The sequence below is a fragment of the Dendrobates tinctorius genome, unplaced genomic scaffold (assembly GCF_039654945.1).
Source record: "Dendrobates tinctorius isolate UK_male_01 unplaced genomic scaffold, ASM3965494v1 ptg000138l, whole genome shotgun sequence".
Lineage (NCBI taxonomy): Eukaryota > Metazoa > Chordata > Amphibia > Anura > Dendrobatidae > Dendrobates > Dendrobates tinctorius.
In genome coordinates this window covers 27,950,053-27,976,350 of record NW_027361806.1, presented here as the reverse complement: position 1 = coordinate 27,976,350, position 26,298 = coordinate 27,950,053, and the positions used below count along the sequence as shown (strand labels likewise).

Genomic DNA, 26,298 nt, shown 5'->3' with positions numbered 1-26,298 from the left:
TCCCTGCGTCCTCTTCCCCGGTCCCTGCGTCTTCCCCCCGGTCCCTGCGTCCTCCTCCCTGGTCCCTGCGTCCTCTTCCCCGGTCCCTGCGTCCTCTTCCCCGGTCCCTGCGTCCTCTTCCCCGGTCCCTGCGTCCTTTCCCGGTCCCTGCGTCCTCCTCCCGATCCCTGCGTCCTCCTCCCGATCCCTGCGTCCTCTTCCCCGGTCCCTGCGTCCTCTTCCCCGGTCCCTGCGTCCTCTTCCCCGGTCCCTGCGTCCTCCCCCCCGGTCCCTGCGTCCTTCCCCCCGGTCCCTGCGTCCTTCCCCCCGGTCCCTGCGTCCTTCCCCCCGGTCCCTGCGTCCTTCCCCCCGGTCCCTGCGTCTTCCCCCCGGTCCCTGCGTCCTCCCCCCGGTCCCTGCGTCCTCCTCCCTGGTCCCTGCGTCCTCTTCCCCGGTCCCTGCGTCCTCTTCCCCGGTCCCTGCGTCCTTTCCCGGTCCCTGCGTCCTTTCCCGGTCCCTGCGTCCTCCTCCCCGGTCCCTGCGTCCTCCTCCCCGGTCCCTGCGTCCTCTTCCCCGGTCTCTGCGTCCTCCCCCCCGGTCCCTGCGTCCTCCCTCCCCGGTCCCTGCGTCCTTCCCCCCGGTCCCTGCGTCCTTCCCCCCGGTCCCTGCGTCCTTCCCCCCGGTCCCTGCGTCCTTCCCCCCGGTCCCTGCGTCCTTCTCCCCGGTCCTTGCGTCCTTCTCCCCGGTCCCTGCGTCCTCCCCCCGGTCCCTGCGTTCTCCCGCCAGTCCCTGCGTCCTCCCGCCGGTCCCTGCGTCCTCCCCCCAGTCCTCGTGGATGGTCCATGTTTGGGGGTCACTCTGCAGCCATATGACAGCCCACGTGTTACGGGGAGACGCTCTTGAGGTGCTGTGTCTGCAGCGGCTTCACGTGATATTCGTAGATTTTCAGCGCTGGACCCAGTTTTAGAGAAAGTCCCGTTAAGACGTCGTTCCTGGTCATGAGCAGCAGAGATTTCCCATCGATTTCCTGATGGAAAAAAGAGAAAAACGATCAATGAATGCAAGGAAACGAGGGGGTCATCGGAGACCCCGCGGGATCCGAGCCGGGGAGCCGCAACCGTGCGGTTACTGCTCACAGTCACACGCTGGATGGGAGCGCCACCTGCAGGCCAAATACAGCAAAGCGGCATCTAAGAAGACGCACTGCTGTCCGCTCAGGAGGCTTAGAAATACTGATGGAAACCACTGACCAAACACCGACCGTGTGAACACAGACTAAGAGAGGATCTGTCAGATCGGGGTTTCCCTTTATTATCTCCTACCTGATCTCTGAACGCTGCTGATTGTTCTTCAAATCCGGCCGCTTTAAAGTAATTGACGACATCATCGATGGCCCAGAGCGCCGGATCCGGGGGTCTCCCGTACTCTATGGAGCTGGAAAACATGACACCACCGATAACACAACAATGACCCAGTACAAACTCTACGGCCCCAATTGATTAAAACGGACGTCCTGTACATACAAGAGCTTCTCAAAAATCAGAATATCATCAAAAAATGAATTTATTTTAGTTCTTCAATGCAAAAAGTGCCTCTCCTCTATTCTATAGAGTCATTACACACAGTGATCTGTGTCCCGTGTTTATTTCTGGTAATGTTGATGATTGTGGCTTACAGCCATTGAAAACCCAAAAGTCATTATCTCAGTAATTAGAATACTTTATAACACCAGCTGGAAAAATGATTGTAAAATCTGAAATGTCGGCCTCCTTCTGCATCAAAGTGGTCTAACATTTCCTGCGCCGACTTTGGTTTTGATAAAACACAGTGGACCTACACCAGCAGATGACATGGCTCCCCAAACCATCACTGATGGTGGAAGCTTCACACTAGACCTCCAGCAGCTTGGATTGTGGCCTCCATTCTTCCTCCAGACTCTGGGACCGCTGACCACAGTCCGGTTCTTCTTCTCCTTGGCCCAGGTAAGACGCTTCTGGCGTTGTCTATCGGTCATGAGTGGCTGACACAAGGAATGTGACGCTTGTAGCCCATGTCCTGGAGACGTCGGTGTGCGGTGTGAAGCAATGACTCCAGCAGCAGTCCGCTCCTCATGAATCTCCCCCACATTACTGAATGGCCTTTTCCTAACAATCCTTTCCAGGCTGCGGTTATCCCGGTCGCTTGTGCACCTTTTTCTACCACACTTTTTCCTTCAACTCCACTTTCCATTAACATTCTTGGATACAGCGCTCTGTGGACAGCCGGCTTCTTCACCAATGTGATATTCTGGATTTTACTTTTGATATTCTGTCTCTCAATGATAAAATTATCCTTCCCTTAAAATTATAGACTCTTCACGTCTGTCAGTGGGCAAACTTACAAAATCAGCAAGGGATCAAATACTTCTTTCCTTCACTGTATACAGGTTTTTGCATTAGGTCCCCCATAACACCCAGATATCCGCCATGTACTGAAGCCCACCAGCTCCGGCTTTACATGTACCCCACAAGGCATCAACACCCGGCACCGAAGTGATGATAGAAAATGGATCTATTTACAAAACTACAGAAATACAAGCCGTAACAATCTTTTTTTCCCTGCACAAACTAAAAAATCATTGTTACCCCTGCATCTATAGAGATCTGATTCTAGGAAACAACACGTTATTCCTCTCGCACAATGATTTAAGAAAAACAAAAACCTCTTTGGCTCCATCACATAAAATAACGACGTGGTGGTCCCTGGAAGCGAGAGGAATCATCCCGAGCATCGGTGCAGGTCTGGGATCGCAGTAACCCCTGAGAGACCTTCTGCCAGTGATCATACTGCGATACTTCAAAACTGCAGAAAAAAGGAAAACAACAAGCCTCCCATGGGAGCACAACGATGGCGACAACTAAAGGCCGAGAGGCGGCTGTACAACAGTCGGCACCCAGTGTGGGGGTCCCTCCCCGTCCGGTGACGTATGTGTGACATAGGCGGCTGTGGGGGATGGTGCTGGGGATAAGGAGCTTTCTGCATCACTGGCGACACTTATCTGCGTTATAGAAAAGGATCAGATCGGCTGAAATCCCCAGACCCTACACAGACACTTAGTAATCGGCGCAGGATCTGCCGCTGAGGCCGCTCACCAAAACCGCATTCGTGTTCATGAATTTCACCCAATGACGCGGCGCACAATGGCCAGAACAGCGCAGAATTTACCTTTTGGAGTCCGTGGAGCCGTTCTCTTTGCTCTCCATAGTCTCCGTCTCCTGGGAAAGTTCGGCTGCTTCTATAACTGTCCAAAAGAAATAGACCACAAAAGATTAATGAGACATCTGACAAGTGCATGTTGTACAAGGGGATGTAGGACCATCAGGATGTCCTACAGTGGGATGTGGAACCACAAGGATGTCCTACAGTGGGATGTGGGACCACAAGGATGTCCTACAGTGGGATGTGGGACCACCAGGATGTGGGACCACCAGGATGTGGTACAGTGGGATGTGGGACCACCAGGATGTCGTACAGAGGGATGTAGGACCACCAGGATGTGGTACAGTGGGATGTGGGACCACCAGGATGTCATACAGCGGGATGTAGGACCACCAGGATGTGGTACAGTGGGATGTGGGACCACCAGGATGTCGTACAGTGGATGTAAGACCACCAGGATGTTGTACAGTCGGATGTGGGACCACCTGGATGTCATACAGTGGGATGTAGGACCGCCAGGATGTCGTACAGTGGGATGTGGGACCGCCAGGATGTGGTACAGTGGGATGTGGGACCACCAGGATGTGGTACAGTGGGATGTGGGACCACCAGGATGTCCTACAGTGGGATGTAGGACCACCAGGATGTCGGACCACCAGGATGTCGCACAGTGGGATGTGGGACCACCAGGATGTCGTACAGTGGGATGTAGGACCACCAGGATTTCGTACAGTGGGATGTGGGACCACCAGGATGTCGTACAGTCGGATGTGGGACCACCTGGATGTCGTACAGTGGGATGTAGGAGCGCCAGGATGTCGTACAGTGGGATGTAGGACCGCCAGGATGTCGTACAGTGGGATGTAGGACCGCCAGGATGTCGTACAGTGGGATGTGGGACCGCCAGGATGTGGTACAGTGGGATGTGGGACCACCAGGATGTGGTACAGTGGGATGTAGGACGACCAGGATGTGGTACAGTGGGATGTAGGACCACCAGGATGTCGCACAGTGGGATGTGGGACCACCAGGATGTCGTACAGTGGGATGTGGGACCACCAGGATGTCGTACAGTGGGATGTGGGACCACCAGGATGTCGTACAGTGGGATGTGGGACCACCAGGATGTCGTACAGTGGGATGTGGGACCACCAGGATGTCGTACAGTGGGATGTGGGACCACCAGGATGTCGTACAGTGGGATGTGGGACCACCAGGATGTCGTACAGTGGGATGTGGGACTACCAGGATGTCGTACAGTGGGATGTGGGACCACCAGGATGTCGTACAGTGGGATGTGGGACCACCAGGATGTCGTACAGTAGTATGTGGGACCACCAAGATGTCGTAAAGTGGGATGTAGGGCCACCAGGATGTCGTACAGTGGGATGTAGGACCACCAGGATGTCGTACAGTGGGATGTGGGACCACCAGGATGTCGTACAGTGGTATGTGGGACCACCAGGATGTCGTACAGTTGGATGTGGGACCAGCAGGATGTCGTACAGTGGGATGTCGGACCACCAGGATGTCGTACAGTGGGATGTGGGACCACCAGGATGTCGTACAGCGGGATGTGGGACCACCAGGATGTCGTACAGTGGCATGTGGGACCACCAGGATGTTGTACAGTGGATGTAAGACAACCAGGATGTTGTACAGTCGGATGTGGGACCACCTGGATGTCATACAGTGGGATGTGGGACCACCAGGATGTCGTACAGTGGGATGTGGGACCACCAGGATGTCATACAGTGGGATGTGGGACCACCAGGATGTCGTACAGCGGGATGTGGGACCACCAGGATGTCGTACAGCGGGATGTGGGACCACCAGGATGTCGTACAGTGGGATGTAGGACCACCAGGATGTTGTACAGTGGGATGTAGGACCAACAGGATGTCGTACAGTGGAATGTGGGACCACAAGGATGTTGTACAGTGGGATGTGGAACTACCAGGATGTCACACAGTGGGATGTGGGACCATAGAACCACCAGGATGTTGTACAGTGGGATGTGGGACCACCAGGGTGTCACATAGTGGGATGTAGGACCACCAGGATGTCATACAGTGGGATATGGGACCACCAGGATGTTGTACAGTGGGATGTACAGCTTTCACTGACGTCAGCGGTAGTCGGTGAGGCTGCGTGGAGTCCCTGGCTGACCAGAGGTGAACTAACAGCGTGGGAAAAAATTCAGAAACTTTCCCACACTAATCAGTTCATCTCTGTCAGTCGTGGCACCTGCGCAGAGATGAATTCATTCATTCTGTAGTGGTTTACAGCGGGGCCAGTAGCATTAGCACTGGTCCCCGTTGTAAACTAGCTAATCCCTTGTGGTGGATTGCAGCAGGGGACCTGACTGAACGGCGGTGAGGTATGGATATTGGTGTTTGTTTTTTTTTGTTTTTTTTTTAACAGAACAAGGGATTCTTTTGGATTGGCAGCATAATAAATTTGGTCAAAAACTTTATTTATATCATTAAAATATTTTTAATTAATGTGTGTGTCTTTTTTTAACCCTTTTCTATTCTAGGGTTAATAATGGATAGGTGTCTTATTGAACCTCTCCATTATTAGCCCGGCTTAATGCCACCTTCCAATAGCAAGGTGACATAAAACCATTAGCCACCGCTAAAGACAGTGGAATAGAGAGGCTGAGGGCCAGAAAAGGTGCATCTTTTCTGGGGTGGCTGGGGGCAGATTTTTTTTAGCCGGCGGGGGGGGGGCAAACACAATGGTCCCTCTCTAGGCTATTAATATCTGCTGTCACTCATTGGCTTTCCCTCTCTGGTGGAGAAATTACTGCGGGAGCCCACGCTATATTTTTCCACGATTATAGCCTTACATTTAACCCCTAGAGTTCCAAATTTTTCCTAACACAAACTACTAAATTGATTAAACACTGACATATATAAATCGTTTGGCTATGACATCGCACAGAGGCTGGACAGACATCTGTCTGGGATGATTTAGCGAATCCTGCATTGAGCAGGGGGGTTGGATCAGATGACCCAAGAGGTCCCTTCCAACTCTACCATTCTATGACATGGTTTACTGTATGTAACCATGTGTCATTTCATGTCGGGTTCGGGAATGATTTTACAGAAGACGGCGATTGATTCAGCGGCTATTCTATGTAGAACTCTATAAACTATAAATATATATATGTGTGTGTGTGTGTCTCAATGACATGTGTATATACACTCACTGGCCACTTTATTAGGTACACCATGCTAGTAACGGGTTGGACCCCCTTTTGCCTTCAGAACTGCCTCAATTCTTCGTGGCAGAGATTCAACAAGGTGCTGGAAGCATTCCTCAGAGATTTTGGACCATATTGACATGATGGCATCACACAGTTGGCGCAGATTTGTCGGCTGCACATCCCTGATGCGAATCTCCCGTTCCACCACATCCCAAAGATGCTCTATTGGATTGAGATCTGGTGACTGAGGAGGCCATTTGAGTACAGTGAACTCATTGTCATGTTCAAGAAACCAATCTGAGATGATTCGAGCTTTATGACATGGCGCATTATCCTGCTGAAAGTAGCCATCAGATGCCTGTTCTTAGCTGAGAGGAGTGGTACCCAGTGTGGTCTTCTGCTGCTGTAGCCCATCTGCCTCAAAGTTCGACGCACTGTGCATTCAGAGATGCTCTTCTGCCTACCTTGGTTGTAACGGGTGGCAATTTGAGTCACTGTTGCCTTTCTATCAGCTCGAACCAGTCTGCCCATTCTCCTCTGACCTCTGGCATCAACAAGGCATTTCCGGCCACAGAACTGCCGCTCACTGGATTTTTTTTCTTTTTCGGACCATTCTCTGTAAACCCTAGAGATGGTTGTGCGTGAAAATCCCAGTAGATCAGCAGTTTCTGAAATTCTCAGACCAGCCCTTCTGGCACCAACAATCATGCCACGTTCAAAGGCACTCAAATCACCTTTCTTCCCCATACTGATGCTCGGTTTGAACTGCAGGAGATTGTCTTGACCATGTCTACATGCCTAAATGCACTGAGTTGCCGCCATGTGATTGGCTGATTAGAAATTAAGTCTTAACACACAGTTGGACAGGTGTACCTAATAAAGTGGCCAGTGAGTGTATATATTCTATGTGTATATATCTATTCTTTCTTTGGTGTTGTAACCTGTCAGGATCATGCTCATTGCTCAGTTAAAAAACCGGATCCGTCGCTGGCATCTGTCATTTGACGGACAGTGACGGATCCTGCTCCCATAGGCTTTCATCTTGACGGCGCTGGATCCGTCGCTGTCTGATTTTTCGATGGACACAATAATCGTTACTTTGTCCGTTGTCTCCGGCTGCCGGACACAAAATTTTGACAGATCCAGTGAACGACGGACGAAACGTGAGGCCATCCATCACAATCCGTCGCTAATACAAGTCTATGAGTAAGTGTGTAACAAACTCTCGTTCATTCATTACTTTTTCCTTTCTAATTCTCTTAACCTCCTGGCTCTTACTGAAACCTGGATCCAGCAGTCAGACACTACCGCTGCTGCTGCTCTTTCATACGGGGGATTACACTTCTCTCATACCCCAAGATCAGACAATAGAGCAGGTGGAGGCGTTGATCTGCTCCTATCACCAAAATGTACCTTTCAGGTTATCCCTGAACTACCCTCACTAGTCTTCCCTTCTTTTGAGGTCCATGCCGTCATACTCTACACCCCCTTCTCCATGCGAGTGGTGGTGGTGTATCGTCCCCCCGGCCCCTCCCATCAGTTCCTGGATCATTTTGCCACTTGGCTTCCACATTTTCTCTCCTGTGACATCCCTTCCCTCATCATGGGAGATTTCAACATCCCCATTGCTCTTCCCCTCTCACCATCTGCTACTCACCTTTTATCTCTAACCTCCTCGTTTGGCCTTTCGCAGCTTACTAATTCTCCAACGCATGAAGACGGAAACTCCCTCGACTTGGTCTTCTCTCGGCTTTGTGCAGTGGATGATTTTGCAAACTCCCCTCTCCCGCTCTCTGACTACAATCTTCTTTCATTCTCTATTAAGAACTGCCAGGCTGCTCAGGTCACCCCCACTGTCCAGACTTATAGAAACACACAGGCCATTAACACCCAGAAACTTATGAAGAACTTGCGGTCTTCATTGGCCCCTATCTCCTCCCTCTCATGTCCTGATTCTGCATTGAAGCATTACAATGAAACACTTCAAAGTGCCCTAGATGAATTTGCACCCCCTATAAATAGAACACCACAACGCAGACGGCGACAACCCTGGCACACGGTGCAAACACGTTTCCTGCAGCGGTGCTCCAGGTGCACCGAACGTCTGTGGAGAAAATCCAACCTACACGAAGATTTCATCCATTATAAGTTTATGCTTAGAACATACAACACTGACCTTCACCTCTCCAAACAAACCTATTTCAACACTCTCATCACCTCACTGTCCAATAACCCGAAACGTCTCTTTGACACTTTTCATTCTTTACTCAACCCAAGAGTACAGGCCCCAACCACAGAGCTCCGAGCTGACGATCTGGCCAATTACTTCAAAGAAAAAATTGACCAGATCCGACAGGAAATTATCTCCCAATCACCTCATTCCATGCACTGTCCTCCCTCCCCCACTGCATCTAGCTCACGCTCTGATTTTGAACCAGTCACAGAAGAAGTAGTAAGCAGGCTCCTTGCATCTTCTCGCCCAACCACTTGCACCAGTGACCCATTTCTGTCACATCTCCTCCAGTCCCTTTCCCCTGCTGTCACCCCTCACCTAACTAAAATATTTAACCTCTCTCTTCTGGTATCTTTCCCTCCTCATTTAAGCATGCTGTCATACATCCACTACTTAAAAAACCATCCCTCGACCAAAACTGTGCCGCTAACTATAGACCTGCCTCTAATCTTCCCTTCATCTCTAAGCTCCTGGAACGCCTGGTCCACTCCCGTCTTATCCGCTATCTCTTTGATAACTCTCTTCTTGACCCTCTCCAATTCGGTTTCCGCTCTTTACACTCTACTGAAACTGCCCTCACTAAAGTCTCTAATGATCTACTAACAGCTAAATCTAAAGGTCATTACTCCATGCTAATTCTCTTGGATCTCTCTGCAGCATTCGACACTGTGGATCATCAGCTCCTCCTCACTATGCTCCGTTCCATTGGCCTCAAGGACACCGTTCTCTCCTGGTTCTCCTCCTATGTCTCTGACCGCTCCTTTACTGTATCTTTTGCTGGTTCCTCCTCCTCTCACCTTCCCCTTACTGTTGGGGTTCCTCAAGGATCGGTTCTAGGCCCCCTCCTCTTCTCCTTGTACACTGCCCCTATTGGTAAAACAATCAGTAGGGTTTCCAGTACCATCCCTATGCTGATGACACCCAATTATACGCTTCCCCTGACATCACGCCAGTCTTTCTAGAAAACACCGGCGATTGTCTAAACGCTGTGTCTAACATCATGTCCTCACTATATCTGAAACTGAACCTGTCAAAGACTGAACTCCTTGTTTCCTCCCTCTACTAATGTACCTATACCCGACATTGCCATTTCCGTGTGTGGTTCCACTATTACTCCCCAGCAACATGCCCGCTGTCTTGGGGTCATACTTGACTCCGAGCTTTCCTTTGCCCCCCACATCCGATCACTGGCTCGCTCTTGTCATCTGCACCTCAAAAACATTTCTAGAATTCGACCTTTTCTTACTTTTGACTCCGCAAAAACTCTTACTGTTTCTCCTATTCATTCTCGTCTCAACTATTGTAACTCTCTTCTAATCGGTCTCCCTCTTACCAAACTCTCCCCTCTCCAATCTGTCTTGAATGCTGCAGCCAGGATCATATTCCTCGCCAATCGTTACACCGATGACTCTACCTTGTGCCAGTCATTACACTGGCTACCCATCCATTCCAGAATCCAGTACAAACTTATTACCCTCACCCACAAAGCCCTCCATGGCTCAGCACCACCCTACATCTCCTCCCTTGTTTCAGTATACCACCCTACCCGCGCCCTCCGTTCTGCTGATGACCTGAGGTTAGCATCCTCAATAATCAGAACCTCCCACTCCCGTCTTTAAGACTTTACATGTGCCGCGCCAATTCTTTGGAATGCACTTCCCAGGTCAATACGAGTAGTCCCCAATCCCCACAATTTTAAGCGTGCCCTGAAAACTCATTTATTCAGACTGGCCTACCGCCTCAACACATTAACCTAATCTATCCCTGTGTGGCACAGCCAAAAGTTTTACCATAACCAGGTTCTCCGCATCATGTTCCCACATGCTTTATGCATCCATTAGCCCTCTGTGTCTGTACTGTTACACACCTAACATTATGGCTGGTCCATACAATCAGGACAACTGTTACCACCCACCTTTCGTGTCTCCCTCTTTCAACTAACAAGTATAATGTGAACAAGGGTTACCTATAACCGACTAACTGAAAAAAACCCTATTAAAATATAACTTTTATTAAGTACAAAAATAACAATATAAAATTGCACAGATGTCCCATATTATAAAGCCTAGTAAAAAACGGGCTATTGTATTGCTGGAAAGAGATAAGGTATAACAGTCAAACCAAATCTAACCAGCTGAATCTGCCAATCCAATCATGTGGTCAGAAAAACCTGAATCATAGCAGTTAAAAACTGCACAATACTATTATAGCCCAAAAACCTCAAAAAACGGAAAAAAAAGGGGGGAAATGGACATAAAGAAGATGTATAAAAATTGATAATACGTGCTACCATCTGATCACAATTTCACTCAGCCGATGTGAAGAAAAGAGTGACCTGGCCGTATACAAAATGACTATCTGAATACCTACCTAGGTGCGGAGGTTGGCACCCAAAGAAATACGAGAATGGCGCCCCCGCTCGTGCGATGACTATCCCTAATCTCCTATATCATCCTATAAGACGACAGATTAGAAACAGAGGGCCAGACGGCCTGTATCCATTTGCTTAGAATATCTTCATGAATGCAGTAAAGTAGATTTATACAATCATATATGCATGTGAGGAAAGGTAGAAAGTCCAGACAGTCTGAATAGATGCATAACACTCACACACAGTAGAACCAGTCACATATAAATTTGTAGCAAATTATGCCCTTTCCCAAAACCACTATGTTATGTATATGAAGTATATATAAAAATTGTCACATCAAGTACCCAGATAAAAAGCTGCCCATTAGACACAATGATGAATCAATGGTAGGTAAACAGGAACGGCTTATCTGATAACAAATTGCCAGAAATCATGAAAGCAAACAAAGACACCACTGAATGTACCAGATTTTCAAGTCTCAGTGTAAATTAGTAGGGGTGCTACAGCCACTCCAGATATCAGATATATATCGTACCCCTAGTTTAAGTCACCAGATACTGACAACAATAGGCCCATTCATGGGAAACCCCCCCAAAAAAAACTACTTATCTGTGAATATATACTCCTTCATAATGATATCCATGAGGTCCATGATAAGATAATTCCTGCAGCTGCAGCCTCATCAATTGGATTAGTCTCGACTGCCAGACCGCTCTGACCAATATGCATCTCTCCTGAGGAACCCGCAGTAGGGGGAAACGCGTTGAGAGTGTGCAGACTGTATCTGAGGAATTATGTTATCATGGAGCTTATGGATATCATTATGAAGGAGTATATATTCACAGATAAGTACTGTGTTTTTTTGTTTTTTTCCCATGAATGGGCCTATTGTTGTCAGTATCAGGGTGACTTAAACTAGGGGTATGATATATATCTGATATCTGGAGTGGCTGTAGCACCCCTACTAATTTACACTGAGACTTGAAAATCTGGTACATTCAGTGGTGTCTTTGCTTTCATGATTTCTGACTGTGTTATCAGATAAGCCGCTCCTGTTTACCTACCATTGATTCATCATTGTGTCTAATGGGCAGTTTTTTATCTGGGTACTTGATGTGACAATTTTTATATATACTTCATATACATAACATAGTGGTTTTGGGAAAGGGCATAATTTGCTACAAATTTATATGTGACTGGTTCTACTGTGTGTGAGTGTTATGCATCTATTCAGACTGTCTGGACTTTCTACCTTTCCTCACAAGCATATATGATTGTATAAATCTACTTTACTGCATTCATGAAGATATTCTAAGTGACTGAATACAGGCCGTCTGGCCCTCTGTTTCTAATCTGTCATCTTATAGGATGATATAGGAGATTAGGGATAGCCATCGCACGAGCGGGGGTGCCATTCTCGTATTTCTTAGGGTGCCAACCTCCGCACCTAGGTAGGTGTTCAGATAGTCATTCGGTATAGGGCCAGGTCACTCTTTTCTTCACATCGGCTGAGTGAAATTGTTATCAGATGGTAGCACGTATTATCAATTTTTATACATCTTCTTTATGTCCATTTTCCCCGTTTTTTTAGGTTTTTGGGCTATAATAGTATTGTGCAGTTTTTAGCTGCTATGATTCAGGCTTTTCTGACCACATGATTGGATTGGCAGCTTCAGCTGGTTAGATTTGGTTTGACTGTTAGGCTATGTGCCCACATTGCGTGCTAAAACGCACAATAAAAACCAGACTCCTTCCCAGAAATTGCGCGTTTTTTTCCGCTCGATTTCACCACGATTTTCTCAAGCACTTTCCAAGCGATTTTGCCGCGATTTTCGCGTGCGATATTCAAGCACTTTCTAAGCGATTTGAAGCATCGCTTGGAGAACTGATTGACAGGTTGGTCACACTCATCAAACATAGTGTTTGACAAGTGTGAGCAGCTTTTTACTATTGAGGCTGCCTGTGCGGCCTCAATAGTAAAAGATAAAATGTTAAAAATTATAAAAAAAAAAAAAAATAAAAAAAAAAAATCGGGGTATATTTACCTTCTGACGTCCTGCGCTGCATTCCCGGCCTCAGCGTTCCCAGTAATGCCTTGCGAGACCTGTGATGACGTTGGTCTCGCGTTACTATAGCGATCTCGCGAGACTACGTCATCACAGGACCTTGCCGCAAGGCATTACTGGGAACGCTGAGGCCGGGAATGCAGCGCGGGACGTCAGAAGGTAAATATACCCCGATTTTTTACTTTTTATTCTTTTTTTTACAGGGTTATGGTACCCAGGGCCTGATGACAGTCTCCTCTCCTCCACACCGTGGGTACCAACCGCACATGAGACGCTTAACTTCCCGCATGGTGGGCATAGCCACATGCAGGAAGTAAGCGATTCTCATGCATTCCTATGGGTGCGGAATCGCGGCAATTCTTAGCGATTCCGCACAAAAGAATGAGCATGCTGCGATTTTTTCCGCGATGCGATTCCGCTGCGGAGAAAAAAGCGCAGCATTAGCACAGCATGTGCGGAATGCCAAAGGAATGCATGGGGGGCGTCATGTACACGATTTTTAAACGTTTTCACGCCGAAAATCGCGGCAAAAACGCTTAAAAATCGCTACGTGGGCACACAGCCTAAAGCAAGAAATCCCACTTATTAAACCTGACAGGGCACACAGCCTTATACCTCATCTCTTTCCAGCAATATACAATAGCCCGTTTTTTACCAGGCTTTATAATAGGGGTGTCTCCCTCTTTCCTCATAGACTGTAAGCTTGCGAGCAGGGCCCTCACTCCTCTTGGTATCTGTTATGATCTATGTGATTATTGTTATGCTGTAATGTCTATTGTCTGTACAAATCCCCTCTGAAATGTAAAGTGCTGCGGAATATGTCGGCGCTATAAAAATAAAATTATTATTATTATGAGACAAAAACTGATCCAGCAGCATCAGTCGCCGGATCCCTTTTTTTCAAAAACCGACGGATTCTGACTGATGGCAAAAAACTGATGTGTGAACGAGGCCTTAGCGGCAGCAGAAAACTGACCGCAAGCGAAAACGCCTCAACAAGTGCAGAAACAAGGTGGGAGCGGTCTGAGGGGACGCCGGAGACCCCGAGTCCAAGGCGACAAGACGAGGTGCACCGTTCACACTGAGGGCTGCGGCGCCGTGTTCTGCAATGTGACAGTGGTGACGGACTGTAAACTTCATGTCACCAGGACGGGACCGGCGCTGACGTTCCGGTGCAGTGTGTCAGAGCCGCCCCCCACAGAGCGGACACTCACCCCTCTGCATCGCTGTCAGCCGCGGCTTCCTCCTCTCACACGGTCCAAGTACAGCTGCCATCCGACCAATCACAGCCGCCCGAGCCGCGGAGCACGCTGGGAGCTGTAGTTTATAGCTCAATGCGGAGGATTGTGAAGGAAATAATGTCTGTAAGATCAGAGGCTCCGGGCGAGACATGGCGGCAGGATCCGGAAAGATCTGCAGCAGGGATCCAGTATAGATCAGCAGGGATCCAGTATACAGTCCCAGTATAGATCAGCAGGGATCCAGTGTACAATCTCCGTATAGATCAGCTGGCATCCAGTGTACAATCTCCGTATAGATCAGCAGGCATCCAGTGTACAGTCCCAGTATAGATCAGCAGGCATCCAGTATACAGTCCCAGTATAGATCAGCAGGGATCCAGTGTACAATCTCCGTATAGATCAGCAGGCATCCAGTGTACAATCTCCGTATAGATCAGCAGGCATCCAGTATACAGTCCCAGTATAGATCAGCAGGGATCCAGTGTACAATCCCAGTATAGATCAGCAGGCATCCAGTATACAGTCCCAGTATAGATCAGCAGGCATCCAGTATACAGTCCCAGTATAGATCAGCAGGGATCCAGTGTACAATCTCCGTATAGATCAGCAGGGATCCAGTGTACAATCTCCGTATAGATCAGCAGGCATCCAGTATACAGTCCCAGTATAGATCAGCAGGGATCCAGTGTACAATCTCCGTATAGATCAGCAGGCATCCAGTATACAGTCCCAGTATAGATCAGCAGGCATCCAGTATACAGTCCCAGTATAGATCAGCAGGGATCCAGTGTACAATCTCCGTATAGATCAGCAGGGATCCAGTGTACAATCTCCGTATAGATCAGCAGGCATCCAGTATACAGTCCCAGTATAGATCAGCAGGGATCCAGTGTACAATCTCCGTATAGATCAGCTGGCATCCAGTGTACAATCTCCGTATAGATCAGCAGGCATCCAGTATACAGTCCCAGTATAGATCAGCAGGGATCCAGTGTACAATCCCAGTATAGATCAGCAGGGATCCAGTATACATCAGCAGGGATCCAGTATACAGCAGCAGGGATCCAGTATACAGTCCCAGTATAGATCAGCAGCAGGGATCCAGTGCAGAGTCTCATTATACAATAACAAAGATCCAGTGTTCAGTCCCAGCCTAGATCAGCAGGATCCAGTGTACAGTCCCAGTATAGATCAATAGGATCCAGTATAGATCAGCAGCAGGGATCCAGTGCAGAGTCTCATTATAGAATAACAAGGATCCAGTGTTCAGTCCCAGTATAGATCAGCAGGATCCAGTGTATAATCCCTGTATAGATAAGGGATCTAGTGTACAATTGTACAATCCCAGTATAGATCAGCAGGGATCCAGTGCACAGTCCCAGTATAGATCAGCAGGGATCCAGTGCACAGTCCCAGTATAGATCAGCAGGGATCCAGTGCACAGTCCTAGTATAGATCAGCAGGGATCCATTATACAGTCCCAGCATAGATCAGCAGGATCCAGTGTAGAGCTCCAGTATAAAATAGCAGGGATTAGAGGCAAGAATCGATAAAGAAAAATAAATGAAGAAAACCTAAAAATAAAGCCCCCAGTGACATTGCAGCGAGAAGTGCGGATATAATCTACACACGAGGGGCGTTCATTACAGATTTCCCCGGAGCCCCTTCCTGTGGCCTGAGAGCACGGTCCGAGGACCATATATAGTCTAGCACTACGCACTTTATTTAGCGCAATTAATGGTCGGCCGCCATATTCATAGTCACTTCAGTGCACTCTGAGCACCGATTATTAGACTGTTACCTGTCCATTTATTCATTGTATTTTCGAATGGAGGTTAATTGGACAGGGTTGTGTCTTGCTTCATAGGATAGATTGCGTTTCTGGCTGCATATTTGTGTATATGTTACTTAAGATGTATGTATTGCATACTCCTGCCCTGTGTCACCTGCTTTAGCACTGTTGCTCTGTTTTTATAGTTAAATAAAATGTATTTTAGTCTTCAAAACTCATACTTTTCCGGTGTGATTTGATTGAGTCACAGGAATTTTTTGTGGTTTCTATGTTTTTTGAGTTGTGATGTTACAACTTTGTTCTATTATACAGGGAAAATCTTGTATCTAATTGTTGGAAAGAGGTGGAAGTCCGATGGTGCGAGGTCGGGCGAAGGAGGGGGATGCGGTAGAATGAGCATGCTTCCATTTGAGCAACATGTGAGTGGTGAACTGTTGAATTGTGTTGCAAAAGGCAGACACCTTTGGTGAGCACGCCTCGTCTCTGTTGTCCTGCAGAAGGCAGACACCTTTGGTGAGCACGCCTCGTCTCTTTGTTGTCCTGCAAAAGGCAGACACCATTGGTGAGCACGCCTCGTCTCTTTGTTGTCCTGCAGAAGGCAGACACCTTTGGTGAGCACGCCTCGTCTCTTTGTTGTCCTGCAAAAGGCAGACACCATTGGTGAGCACGCCTCGTCTCTTTGTTGTCCTGCAAAAGGCGGACACCTTTGGTGAGCACGCCTCGTCTCTTTGTTGTCCTGCAAAAGGCAGACACCTTTGGTGAGCACGCCTCGTCTCTTTGTTGTCCTGCAAATGGCAGACACCTTTGGTGAGCACGCCTCGTCTCTTTGTTGTCCTGCAAAAGGCGGACACCTTTGGTGAGTACGCCTCGTCTCTTTGTTGTCCTGCAGAAGGCGGACACCTTTGGTGAGCACGCCTCGTCTCTTTGTTGTCCTGTAAAAGGCGGACACCTTTGGTGAGCACGCCTCGTCTCTTTGTTGTCCTGCAAAAGGCGGACACCTTTGGTGAGCACGCCTCGTCTCTTTGTTGTCCTGCAAAAGGCAGACACCTTTGGTGAGCACGCCTCGTCTCTTTGTTGTCCTGCAAAAGGCAGACACCTTTGGTGAGCACGCCTCGTCTCTTTGTTGTCCTGCAAAAGGCAGACACCTTTGGTGAGCACGCCTCGTCTCTTTGTTGTCATGCAAAAGGCAGACACCTTTGGTGAGCACGCCTCGTCTCTTTGTTGTCCTGCAAAAGGCGGACACCTTTTGTGAGCACGCCTCGTCTCTTTGGTTGTTTTTCAGAAGGCAGATACCATTGGTGAGCACGCCTCGTCTCTTTGGTTGTTTTGCAGAAGGCAGATACCATTGGTGAGCACGCCTCGTCTCTAGGTTGTCTCAGGGCTGCCAATAGGAATTTCAGGGCCCCATACTGGCAAAATTTATGGGTCACCCTTGAGACTCCACCCCCAGTTCCGCCTCCACCCTAGCGCCTCCTCTTCCAAAATCGAATCCAATAGCAATGCATATATAAGTACAATCAAGTACTGAAATGGTGGACAAACGAACACATGGACTTGTTACTTACTCACACAGCCGGTCTTGTTGCTGCGCCCACCACCCAGTCAAGAAGAATCTAATGGTTGTCTCAGCCTGCCCACCAAATAAATGGAAAGTGTATATGACTGCATATATAATCACTGATTATACACTACAAAAAATTTCTTTATTTGTATTAACAAACGATAAATTATAGAACATAAATACACATCAAAACGTAACTAATTGATTATGTAAAAAAACAAAAATAAATAAAAATAGGAGTATAAAGGGCTGATCACCCCATTTATTTAGTTTACTAACTTTTATACAGTAATTCCAAAACTCTTTAGGGTATGTTGCCACGGTAAAGTAGACTTCTTAAAGAACTTATTTAGATGTGTGGTAAGCACTTTGAACCCCCAAGTGCTTGACAGAAGTTTATAATGTAGAGCCATAAAAATAAAAAAATCTTATTTTTTTCAGAAAAATGATCTATTCACCCCCAATGTTTTATTTTCCCATGTGTAACATGAGAACTTGGACCACAGTTGTTGTGTAATTTGTCCTGAGTAGGCTGATACCCCATATAGGACTACGGGCTGAGTTGCAGGTGGAGACAGTCAACATGCTGGTACTGTGCAGCACAGTCTGTGCTGACTAAAAGGATAGAACTACGGGCTGAGCTGCAGGTGGAGACTGTAATCATAGACACTGGAGATTTGTCCCCCTGGGCCCTGGCTCACCCCACCATCAGCCCCATGGTTCACCCCAACATCAGCCGCCTGGCTCACCCCATGAACAGCCGGGCCCCCTGGCTCCCCCATCATCAGCCCCTGGCTCACCCCATCATCAGCCCCCTGGCTCACTCCATCAACTGGGCCCCCTTGCTCACCCCATCATCAGCCCCTGGCTCACCCCATCATCGGCCCCTGGCTCCCCCATCATCAGCCCCCTGGCTCACTCCATCATCAGCTGGGCCCCCTGGCTCACCCCATCATTAGCCCCTGGCTCACCCCATCATCAGCAGGGGGCCCTGACTCACCCCATCATCAGCAGGGCCCCCTGGCTCCCCCATCATCAGCCCCTGGCTGACTCCCCCATCATCAGCCCCTGGCCATGGATGGCTCCCCCATCATCAGCCGGGCCCCTGGCTCCCCCATCATCAGCCGGGCCCCTGCTCCCCCAGACCCCCCCCATCATTAGCAGGGCCCCTGGCTCCCCCAGATCCCCCCCATCAGCTGGGCCCCAGGCTCTCCCAGATCCTCCCATCATCAGCCGGACCCTTGGCTCCCCCAGACCCCCATCATCAGCCAGGCCCTTGGCTCCCCCAGACCCCCATCATCAGCAAGGCCACTACGGAGAGAGACAGACAAGACAGACTACTTACCTTATCCTCGACTCAGCCTGCAGTCTGCGCCTCACTGTCCCGCCGCCGCCGTCCACCGTCTTCTGACACCGCCGCTTCCATTCCCACGTGGCACGCGTGCACGCCGCTCTGCTCCAGAATGAGGAAGGCGCTGGACCATGGTGCACTGGGAGGGGAGGAGGGGCCCGGCAGGCGCTGCACGCTGCGCCGGGTCATCAGGCTGGCTGAGGGCCTGAGGCTGAAGAAAATGTAGGGGGGTCTGGCCCGGGACCCAAGCATGGACCGGGCTGCTAGCATTTTCAGGCACCGGGCCCCCCTAATCACCGGGCCCCATACACCTGTAAGGGCTGTCATGCCATGATGGCGGCCCTGGGTTGTCTTGCAGGAGGCGGACACCTGTGGTGAGCATGCCACGTCTGTTGGTTGTCTTGCAGAAGGCGGACACCTTTGGTGAGCACGCCTCGTCTCTCGGTCGTCTTGCAGAAGGTGGACACCTTTGGTGAGCACGCCTCGTCTCTAGATTGTCTTGCAGAAGGCGGACACCTTTGGTGAGCACGCCTCGTCTCTAGATTGTCTTGCAGAAGGCGGACACCTTTGGTGAGCACGCCTCGTCTCTCGGTCGTCTTGCAGAAGGCGGACACCTTTGGTGAGCACGCCTCGTCTCTAGATTGTCTTGCAGAAGGCGGACACCTTTGGTGAGCACGCCTCGTCTCTCGGTCGTCTTGCAGAAGGCGGACACCTTTGGTGAGCACGCCTCGTCTCTAGATTGTCTTGCAGAAGGCGGACACCTTTGGTGAGCACGCCTCGTCTCTCGGTCGTCTTGCAGAAGGCGGACACCTTTGGTGAGCACGCCTCGTCTCTAGATTGTCTTGCAGAAGGCGGACACCTTTGGTGAGCACGCCTCGTCTCTCGGTCGTCTTGCAGAAGGCGGACACCTTTGGTGAGCACGCCTCGTCTCTAGATTGTCTTGCAGAAGGCGGACACCTTTGGTGAGCACGCCTCGTCTCAAGATTGTCTTGCAGAAGGCGGACACCTTTGGTGAGCACGCCTCGTCTCTCGGTCGTCTTGCAGAAGGCGGACACCTTTGGTGAGCACGCCTCGTCTCTAGATTGTCTTGCAGAAGGCGGACACCTTTGGTGAGCACGCCTCATCTCTAGATTGTCTTGCAGAAGGCGCACACCTTTGGTGAGCACGCCTCGTCTCTAGATTGTCTTGCAGAAGGCGGACACCTTTGGTGAGCACGCCTCGTCTCTAGATTGTCTTGCAGAAGGCGGACACCTTTGGTGAGCACGCCTCGTCTCTCGGTCGTCTTGCAGAAGGCGGACACCTTTGGTGAGCACGCCTCGTCTCTAGATTGTCTTGCAGAAGGCGGACACCTTTGGTGAGCACGCCTCGTCTCTCGGTCGTCTTGCAGAAGGCGGACACCTTTGGTGAGCACGCCTCGTCTCTAGATTGTCTTGCAGAAGGCGGACACCTTTGGTGAGCACGCCTCGTCTCTCGGTCGTCTTGCAGAAGGCGGACACCTTTGGTGAGCACGCCTCGTCTCTAGATTGTCTTGCAGAAGGCGGACACCTTTGGTGAGCACGCCTCGTCTCTCGGTCGTCTTGCAGAAGGCGGACACCTTTGGTGAGCACGCCTCGTCTCTAGATTGTCTTGCAGAAGGCGGACACCTTTGGTGAGCACGCCTCGTCTCTCGGTCGTCTTGCAGAAGGCGGACACCTTTGGTGAGCACGCCTCGTCTCTAGATTGTCTTGCAGAAGGCGGACACCTTTGGTGAGCACGCCTCGTCTCTCGGTCGTCTTGCAGAAGGCGGACACCTTTGGTGAGCACGCCTCGTCTCTAGATTGTCTTGCAGAAGGCGGACACCTTTGGTGAGCACGCCTCGTCTCAAGATTGTCTTGCAGAAGGCGGACACCTTTGGTGAGCACGCCTCGTCTCTCGGTCGTCTTGCAGAAGGCGGACACCTTTGGTGAGCACGCCTCGTCTCTAGATTGTCTTGCAGAAGGCGGACACCTTTGGTGAGCACGCCTCATCTCTAGATTGTCTTGCAGAAGGCGGACACCTTTGGTGAGCACGCCTCGTCTCTAGATTGTCTTGCAGAAGGCGGACACCTTTGGTGAGCACGCCTCGTCTCTAGATTGTCTTGCAGAAGGCGGACACCTTTGGTGAGCACGCCTCGTCTCTCGGTCGTCTTGCAGAAGGCGGACACCTTTGGTGAGCACGCCTCGTCTCTAGATTGTCTTGCAGAAGGCGGACACCTTTGGTGAGCACGCCTCGTCTCTAGGTTGTCTTGCAGAAGGCGGACACCTTTGGTGAGCACGCCTCATCTCTCGGTCGTCTTGCAGAAGGCGGACACCTTTGGTGAGCACGCCTCATCTTTCGGTCGTCTTGCAGAAGGCGGACACCTTTGGTGAGCACGCCTCATCTTTCGGTCGTCTTGCAGAAGGCGGACACCTTTGGTGAGCACGCCTCGTCTCTAGATTGTCTTGCAGAAGGCGGACACCTTTGGTGAGCACTCCACGTCTCTAGGTTGTCTTGCAGAAGGCGGACATCTTTGGTGAGCATGCCTCGTCTCTTGGTTTTGATGGCCTCCCACAGTTTCCGCAGCAGTGAAGCATAGTATGCCCCAGTGATCATGGTACCCTTTGCCATGAAATCCATCAATACTGCTACGTGCTGGTCCCAAAATGACCTTGCTTGCCGAGGGTTGGGCACGTGCCTTCTTTGGAGGCGGTGAGTCACGATACTTTCATTGCACTTTCGACTGGACTTTAGTCTCAGGATCATAGTGATGGACCCATCTTTCATCCGGTGTGATCAGTCTGTTGTCTCCTCCTGGATTCCATGGCACATCGTCTATAGAGCCTGAGAGTATTCGTCATGTTCCAGCTTCTGGAAAGGTGTGAGCAGTTGGGGAACCCAGCGAGCGGACATCTTATGCATGTGAAGATGGTCTTGGATGATTTTTTTTTTCTATGGACCCCACACTGCTCTTGAAATTTTGGGCTAGGTGGTGAATGGTTACACAGCGATTTTCCAAAATGTCGACCTCCACTTGCTGGATGGTGCGATCATCAATAGAGTGGGGTCGCCATGGAATTAGAGCTGTTTGCACCGAAGTCCAACCACATTTGCAATGCCTGTTCTTGACTACATCATATGATGGGGTATCGTCACCATATACCTCTCATCTCATCGAACGTCTCCATTGGTGTGCGGCCTTTCAAGTAAAGGAAGTTCATGACTGCTCTCCATCCACTGGGTCTAGTATCAAACCTCGCTCCACTGCAGCACCTGTAACATCAAGACCGGAATCAGTTCTGAGCCACAAATTGGCACGAAACCTAGAGAGACTTCTATCATTACACACGTGCAGCTTCAGCGTCCTGTGATAAATAGAAGTGGGTCATGGGAAACCTTTAATAAATGCCCCTTCTATATATAATATATTGGTCCATAATGGAGTGATTCAGAGAGAAATGTCACCTCGGATCCCGGCAGCACATCTGGTTATCAGGGAGATACAATGACATCACGATCCCGGCTATCCAGACTGAAAGAAACAAACAAGAAAACATCTAAAAAGCAGAAAAGAAAAACAATAAAAACAATGGCAGTGACACAGAACCCGTCAGCACCAACACGTCGCACATGGCAGAGAAGCATGAGGTCCCCGGGCGATGGCGCCCACTCTGTATGGCCGTGCACATTGCAGCCTCTTCCCTAAGTGACCGCCTCTAATTCCTGCATTATTCTGTCCATAACTTTTAAGTGTCTGGAGGTGATTAATGATAGTTTTTAGGTTTGGTGTTCGGAGGATCCGTGGTTCCTGCAGATTCTTCTCTCGCTCGCTGACTCTCGTCCTGTAGATTTTCTTGCAGGGACATTCAGTAAAATATGTGATTTCTGCAAAACTGCAGGAAAGACGGCATCTGATGTTATATGTCCTGCTTCTGAGCCCACAAATACTGATCCACGTCCCTACAGGACTCGAAGCTCCCCATGGAAAAACCCTTAAACTGGTGCCGTGCTCTGGAGAGATTGCCTGGGGGATGTAATGGCGATGCACCGTAGGGACCTGCAGAGCGAGAGACCGCCGTGCCGTAATATTAGGGGCAGAGACTGACATCACATTGGACTGACAGCCAGATCATCTTCCCCCTGAGCTTTGTATTTCCTCCCTGGTTAGAATCTAAGGCTATGGTCACACTACCAGTATTTGTTCAGTATTTTTTCTCAGCATTTGTAGCCAAAACCAGGTGAGGAACAATCAGAGGACAAGGTGTAATAGAAATAAGCGCACCAATTCTGCATGTCTGACCCACTCCGGGTTTTGGCTTACAAATACTGATGTGACATACTGACTAAATACTGATCGTGTGGCCGCAGCCCAAGTGTTTTATTATCCATATTCAGACACGGTCGGTTGCTTCTGATCGCTTGGTTCGGTGGTAGATAGAGGTTATTTGGAAGTCGTATAGTTTCTCTGTTGGAACTGGAACGCTAGATCCCATGATTGTCTCTAATGATCAGTAAGGGCGCGGATCTGCATCGTCCTCACAGATGGTGTCCCCGGGGTTCCCTGTACAGCGGAGGGCAGATGTGAGGAGTCAGCAAGTAGCACTGAAGGGGCCGCTGGAGATTTGCGGAAGATACCCTGCCAAACCTCATCGGTGACCCTGATATCTTTGTCCAGAAAGTCAATGTCTCTGAGCCTTGGTGGGCGAGTCTGATGTCAGTGTCATTATTCAACTCCAGTAAAAGTGAGAGTTACCGTATGTCTTATACTTATTTCATACACTAAAATGCAAATTAATGATGCAAAAATCCTACAATGAGATTTTCTGTTAATTTTTTTTTTATCTTAAGGTCCCGTCTCACATATCGACGCTCCAGTGATCCCAACAACGATACGACCAGGTAAGGATCGCTGGTGCGTCGCTAGTAAGCCGTCAAACAGGCAGATCTACTCAATGGCGCAGCAACGATCCGGCGATCTATATAACGACCTCAGCGGTTGTTGGTACCTTGTCACAGCAGCTTTTCTGATGACTCCCGCCTGCGTCCCTGAGTCGCCAATGAGGTTGCTCGTCGGCATCAAACAGTGATGCGCGCTGGCCAGCGTGACACCAACGATCAAAAAATGGCCCAGGACATTCGAGCAAGATCAGCGATATCCAGCGGGGGGGCGGTCGCCGCTATGTGTCACACGTAGCGAGATCACTGGCGAGGTCACTGTTGCGTCACAAAACCTGACACGTTTCTGCGATCTCGCTATGTGTGACGGGGCCTTTAGATTCTGTCTCTCACAGGTGAAGTGTACCTACGATGAAAATTACAGACCTCTCCATTCTTTGAAGGCGGGAAAACTTGTAAAATCGTCAGTGCATCAAATACTTATTGTCCCCATTGTAGGTGATTTTTTTTTACTCCTGGTCATCAGGATCATTGCTGCCATCAAAGAAGAGCGATTTGCTCTATACAACCACAGGGGTCGCACGCCCCCAAGGCCGACCCAGCAGAGTGACGAGAATCACTGGTGTCGCGGCATTAAAATCGCAGTGTCACATTGCGGCTGCGACATCATAAAATAATATCTGTGAGATTGTCATTAACCTGCGGACGCGTCACCTTGTGGCCCATGAAGGTCACGAAGTTGTCAGCTTTACCCGCAGGACAGCGCCATCTACAGTCCTGGTATGGGATCAGGCCATGGGCTATGATAACGGGTCGCTGTAGACGTCTCAGACCTTATTAACACCTCAGTAATATTTTTTGCTCGAACAAAGAGGACAGACCGCTTTCCATCAGCGCTCAGATCAGAGACTTTAGTCAGTTCTTCCCAAGTCCGTGCAACAAGTCAATGAAAAACTGACAGCGTTCGGATGCAACAAGGACGGGCTGTGCCCAAACAACCCGGTGATTCTCATGAATGGAGGCACTCGGATTCCAGAGAACATAATGCGTCTGAGCCTTGGGCTGCGTTCAGACGAGCGCATGAAAACTGCTTCCATCCAGAAATAAAATGAATGGGCTTCTGCTTCTCAACTTTGAAGAAAGTGGTGCCCAGACACAATACTCACCCTCCCACAATGTAGCGCCCCCTACCCTCAGTGATTGGCTGCAGTGGTGTCCCATGAATGCAGTACACATCACCAATCATCAGCAGAGCCACTGAGCTAAGTGACTGGTTGCAGCGCTGCTGTGTGGAGCGGAGGATGAGGAACGCCTGTTTTTGTTTTTTTTTTGTAACTAGTATCCTATTGTTTTGAGGCCACTTCCTTTAAAGTGGAAAATGATCCCTTTAAGGATTTTTCATGCATATGCCGCTTTAGACACCTCTCATGGCACCACCACGGCCTGGAACAACAGAGCCGCGATCTGGGCGGAGGCAGCAGATGGGGGACAACGCAGCGGATAACAGGGGGACAATACAGAGGATAGGTGGACAATGCAGTGGATAGGTGGACAACACAGGATAACAGGGACAATGCAGAAGATGAGGGACAACACAGGATAACAGGGGGACAATACAGAGGATAGGTGGACAATGCAGTGGATAGGTGGATAACAGGGACAATGCAGAAGATGAGGGACAACACAGGATAACAGGGGGACAATACAGAGGATAGGTGGACAATGCAGTGGATAGGTGGATAACAGGGACAATGCAGAAGATGAGGGACAACACAGGATAACAGGGGGACAATACAGAGGATAGGTGGACAATGCAGTGGATAGGTGGACAACATAGGATAACAGGGACAATGCAGAAGATGAGGGACAACACAGGATAACAGGGGGACAATACAGAGGATGGGGGGACAACGCAGCGGATAACAGGGGGACAAAGCAGCGGATAACGGGGTACAATACAGAGGATAGGTGGACAACACAGGATAACAGGGGGACAATGCAGCGGATAACGGGGACAATACAGAGGATAGGTGCACAATGCAGTGGATAGGTGGACAACACAGGATAACGGGGACAATACAGAGGATAGGGGGGACAATGCAGCGGCTAACAGGGGGACAATACAGAGGATAATAGGGGGACAATAGAGAGGAATAAAGTGATGGGGACTGCACTCTGATACCAGGTACAGACAATACAAAAAGTGGAGGGACAGAATAACGCAGCGCAGTAAGCCTTTGCCCGATAGCTAGGGGAAGTGTCTACAGGCCCATGCATTAGGTGAAGCGCACACATTTCTGCCTTGGCTGCTTTCGTTCCCCCCCCCCCCCCCATAGCACAATGTTGCTGGCATCGGCCCCCAGCCCACCGCCCCATATGGAACATCACTCCCACTCTCCGCACAA

General features: G+C 49.7%; 1 protein-coding gene across 1 annotated transcript; it reads right to left on the bottom strand.

Moving 5' to 3' along the window:
- Window positions 1-697: 697 nt before the first annotated feature.
- Window positions 698-14,572, bottom strand: SAMD13 (sterile alpha motif domain containing 13). Its single transcript, XM_073544904.1, has 4 exons — window positions 14,273-14,572; window positions 3,184-3,259; window positions 1,302-1,413; window positions 698-1,006 (listed from the first exon to the last, which is right to left on the bottom strand). Exons 1-4 carry the CDS (start codon window positions 14,448-14,450, stop codon window positions 863-865), a joined length of 510 nt encoding a protein of 169 aa, XP_073401005.1. The 5' UTR covers window positions 14,451-14,572; the 3' UTR covers window positions 698-862.
- Window positions 14,573-26,298: the final 11,726 nt, after the last annotated feature.